This window comes from Barbus barbus (genome assembly GCF_936440315.1).
Source record: "Barbus barbus genome assembly, chromosome: 8".
Lineage (NCBI taxonomy): Eukaryota > Metazoa > Chordata > Actinopteri > Cypriniformes > Cyprinidae > Barbus > Barbus barbus.
This window is the reverse complement of record NC_136736.1, coordinates 2532771-2537535: the sequence shown is the minus strand read 5'-3', so window position 1 is coordinate 2537535 and position 4765 is coordinate 2532771. Positions and strand designations below refer to the sequence as shown.

Below are 4765 nucleotides of genomic sequence, written 5' to 3'. Positions count from 1 at the left end.
GAATAAGTTACTGAATTATTTTCTTCTTTATATGGTAACTTTTGTCAGCTGTAAAGAAAAATGTTTTTAAACCAAAGTACACAGGTATTACAGTAATATGGGTAATACTGTTACCCTGTAATACCAACAATGTGCCCTTATGAGAATTAACCATGGTTTTACTGCATTATTATTATAGTAAAAGTGTAATAACCATGTTTTGTTTTGATTTTCTGACATATTGAATTTAAACTATGGTTAGTGTATTAAAACCATAGTTAATTTATGGTTACCATGGTTTAACTATAGTATCATGTTTTTTTTTAATCGTAAAACTATGGTTAATTTTCGTAAGGTTACCATACCGCCATAAAATGTTTTGTTGTTAAGTCATTCATGTTTTAACATGCACACAGCACACAGAAATAAAATCAATATGCGATTCAGCTGAAGGGTGAATCAAAAATTTTCATACCTCATATTTAAAATATTTTCCTGACAAAGACCTTTTCTGCGCATGCGCAGAGAAAGTTTCATCACTAGTAATGAGAGGAATGTTACTTGTTACAAATTATATTCTCGCCTTTTCCCATTACAAAAATATTAGGAAAAATAGGACTCCATAAATAATTAACTTCTTCTATCGACTGGAAGAAAGTAGACGATTATAATCAAATTAGGATCAATTAAACGGTAGATTGGATTGTGCGTATACATCAAGTCCTCGAGCAGTCCAAGTGATGCTGTGCGCATGCGCACTGTAGATCACCAAAGCCGTAATATCAGCGAGGCTTGTTTTTCTAGTACGCAGCAGGCACTCAACAGTGATGGATAGGTGTACTCAGAATTCATAAGGACGGAAGAATAAAAAATGTACGTCTTTATCCAACGTTAAAGCATAAGGAACGGAAAGGATAGGAGTGGGTGAGTTTAAAGCGCTTAAGTCAGTGTTTACCTACATACTCAGCACAGACCTGTAAACATAGTGCGCTGCCAACCTAATCAGACGGGTTTCTAAAGCGAATAGTATTTCAGTGATGTTTACCAGTTTCTTAATAACAATAAATACGATTGCATCTTTATTTAAAGAACGTAAGAAATGTCCCTTTAGAAATGTAACATCGGCTTATGTATTATGTAAAGAATATAAATAAATAATGTGGGCACTGGGCTGTAACCTATTCTACTGGAATAACATGCACTCCTCCTCCGTGCAATACTAAAATCATCACAATCCGTAGTATATACTACTAAGAACAGATGGACATCAAGTATGCGAGCGTGCATAGACAAGACTGACACATTGTTATGTTAATTCCCTAGGTGATTATTTCAGCAGGGCGAAATGTCTACCAATAACAACATGATGTCCAAGAAGGTCCGGACGGAGTACATGAAGAAGTTCAGAAATCCCAAGTGGGAGACGTTCTCAAAATCTTACGAGGACTCTGTGAAATACAGACTGACGCGGAGGCTGATGGAGCAGACACACAGACCATTATTTGTTGACGGATGGGACAGCGGGTCCGACTCGAGCGGAAGGTCCAGTCCCAAACAGCAGGAGGGGAACGTCTCAAATGCCAAACATATCTACATATCCTCATCAGAGTCCAAGAACGAGAATGCAGAGGTTCTGAACTCCTGGAAGCCGCAGGTGAATGGAGAAGTTCACACGGATATTAGTGCAACTGTGGAAAGCTCACTTCCCTTGGGTACGTTCATATCTTGTAAGCTTCAGTTTGATTGAAACCTTATTTAAATGTTCATTTTTGAGTGAACTACTCATTTTGCTTTTGTCACAGAGAATGGTTACAAACATGTGACTCCTAACGGGCCATCAGAATCGAATCCAAAACGGCGACAGAGACGCCGGGCGCCCCGTTCAGAGCCGTGCTACCCTAATAAGGAGTTGGATAGTGATGAATCTCAACTATCCGTGTCAAGAAAACCATCCAGGGCCAAGAGCCAACCACCGGGCAAAACCAAGGAGCGGACATCCAACCGTGAGAACAGACAGTCTTTTATCCGTTGTGACTGGGCAGAAAGGCACATTGAGACCAGGGACAGAAGGACACCAAATATGAGAGCGTCTATGTCCGCTGGAGAGGTGAGGCCTGATAGTAACCGCAGCTTTCTGTATCAAATCTGATATTACAGGCCATAAAAACTACTCTCATTTTCAGTTTTACATGCAGCCTATCATTACCTCAGATGTAGAAATTTGCCATGAGAACGTCCTGTACCCATACAACAAAACAAGTTTTCATAGATTTTTTCTATTAGAAATATTTTTAAAATATATATATTTAAAGAAATATGTCACTAATATAGGTATTCAAATATATTTTTATAATCAAAGTATGATTTCTTTTTCAATTTATTATGTGGCCATATATTAAAGAACATTAAAAGCTTCAGTTTATATAAATAACATACAATTTGGCTAGAATAATAAAAATAAAAAAAAGTATTTATTTTGTTTAATTTTTTTTATGTATAGATAGCCATTAGTAGAAAGGAATTACTAATAATTTGTATTTTTAAAAAAAGTTTTATATTTCTGATATTTTAAAATATATTTTCTCATATTAAGTGGACTTGTATAGTTATATATATATTTTGTTTTGGCATTTTTGCCTTTTATTAGGATTAGTAGGCTATATATTGACAGAAAATGAAGTGAGAGAGAGGGGGAACAGGATTGGGAAAGGAACTCAACTCGAACTCGGGTCGCTTAAACGGCTCTATATGTTGGTTCGCTGACCATTATTTTTAATTTTACATATTAATATTTAAAATAGGTAAATAATATTTTAAAAAGCTGCACTGTATTTTTTTTCGGTGCATGGGTATCCATTAGCAGAAGTGAGCATGAGTGTGTTTTTAACAGATTTGAATATATGATTCAAACAAAGAGGGGAAATTTGAAGTGACTAAACAGCCGTGTACTAATCAGTGGAATGAAGCACTGTGTGTGACATCTGACACCACATGTGGAAGCGGTGAATTATTCAGCGTAGAGCAGTGATATCCTGAATCATCAGATTACCTTCTCTGGTATACAAAAGTTTAGTAGGTTAAAGAGCTGGATTTCATCGGTGTAGAAAACTGCAAAAGAGATGAGTCAGAGATCCTAAAAACTGAATATATTTGAATTCATTTGCAGATTCATCGGGCCGACGTGGGCGTCCAGACACGAAGAGAGGCTAAAAAAGGTGGAAGATCATCAGACCACCGGCGGGCGAGGTCAGCTGACCTGGAGAAGTCTCGGAGATCAGCACTGAGTGTGGCGGACGAGCGCTGGATGACCGAGTACATGCGCTGCTTCTCTGCTCGACTGAGATAGAGGCTGATCCAGGAGCAGCTTATGTCACTGGATTTGATATGAGGCTGCACCAAACCAGCACTACAGGAGCATTAGAGAAGGCACTGGACAATTGACAACGAAAACTGAATAAAAAGTTACACGCATTCCTTTAAATTCGATATGCAGTATAAATATAAAAATAATTCATATTTTTTTAAGCTGGCTACAATCACTTTGTTATGAATGCATTTAAGGACCAAACACTTCGATATTACACCAAAACACATTTGGTATCACAAATACTTAGTTTTAATATTTTCAGTATCCTGTTTCTGTTGGAATTTAATGGTGATTTTATTTTCCAGTTTTCAGTGTTTGGTGGATATTAGAAGGTTTCAGAGCTTCTGTTCTGATTTTAAACATGGGCTGCAGGTATTTAAAGATCAAAATTAATTTCTGAGAGGACCAAACATTTATTGTTAAAAAAGGATTTGTTTCTGACTGGGATGATTGTTTATTCTGATCTTTCCAGAATGTTATTCTAGACGCTCCAGCCTGCCTGTCATTACAATATCAGCTGTAAACCTTCCTGTTCTTTTGAATGTGACTGACTGATGTTTTAATTGAACACATGGTCAATGGATTTGTGTTTGAGAGGTCGTTTTAGAAGTGCAGTGGTGTGCAAGTCGTGAAATGTTTTCTAAAAAACTGTATTTTCCTCACCGATCACTAATCATTTGAATCCACGTTTTGCACAAAGATGTCAAGTAATTAATATTTTTAGATGGAAAAATAATTGAGGGCTAGTTGAAGGCCATCATTTGATTCTTGTGAATGTGATCATTCATTATGCATTGAGTTATTTATTAGAGCACAGATTTGGTATTAAAATACATATTTGCTCACATGTATATATTTAGCTTTTCTGTGATATTTCAAATGCATCAGCACTGATTTTGTCATAGACACTTTGAATGAGCCGTGACGCTGAGGGACATTTCCTCTGCTTGCCTGTTATCTGGACGTATTAATTTATTCATTCAGTTATTCACTTGTTTATGATTTCATAAAAGGAAACTCATTCTGTTTAAGGCTACTGACGCTGATGTTCTTGAATGAAGTATATGAAATATACTAACTTGTTGATTTTCTTCAGCAATGTTTACATTTTGACCACTGTATTTGTACATGAGAACATGCACAGGTAGATATATTTTCATCTGCAGAACAGAAATACTCCTAATGAGTTGCAGTGAATAAACTATGTTTGAGTAACATCATGTCTCTTCGATATTATGTCCATAAATCACAATATCATACAGAGCAATATGTTAAACATCAGTATAACTTACTTAAAGGTATGAATAAACATTTTTTATGTTGTTTTGTTTTTTAATGACATTTACATCCATAGTACTTTTTGTATAATTTGATGAATTTTATATTGTATAGTTTGTAAATGTGCAGTTTGTTTTATCA

At 35.8% G+C, this 4765-nt stretch overlaps 1 protein-coding gene across 1 annotated transcript; it reads left to right on the top strand.

Moving 5' to 3' along the window:
- Positions 1 to 741: 741 nt before the first annotated feature.
- On the top strand, positions 742 to 4559 carry LOC306873548 (centriole, cilia and spindle-associated protein-like). Its single transcript, XM_079422910.1, has 4 exons — positions 742 to 903; positions 1303 to 1691; positions 1782 to 2086; positions 3146 to 4559. The coding sequence occupies exons 2-4, from the start codon at positions 1325 to 1327 to the stop codon at positions 3323 to 3325; spliced, it is 852 nt and encodes a 283-aa protein (XP_079279036.1). The 5' UTR covers positions 742 to 903; positions 1303 to 1324; the 3' UTR covers positions 3326 to 4559.
- Positions 4560 to 4765: the final 206 nt, after the last annotated feature.

Coding starts and splice junctions, on each gene's coding strand:
- LOC306873548 (XM_079422910.1), top strand. CDS start 1,325: ATGTCTACCAATAACAACATGATGTCCAAGAAGGTCCGGACGGAGTAC. Junction 1,692..1,781: donor GGAAAGCTCACTTCCCTTGG/GTACGTTCATAT, acceptor CTTTTGTCACAG/AGAATGGTTACAAACATGTG. Junction 2,087..3,145: donor CGTCTATGTCCGCTGGAGAG/GTGAGGCCTGAT, acceptor ATTCATTTGCAG/ATTCATCGGGCCGACGTGGG.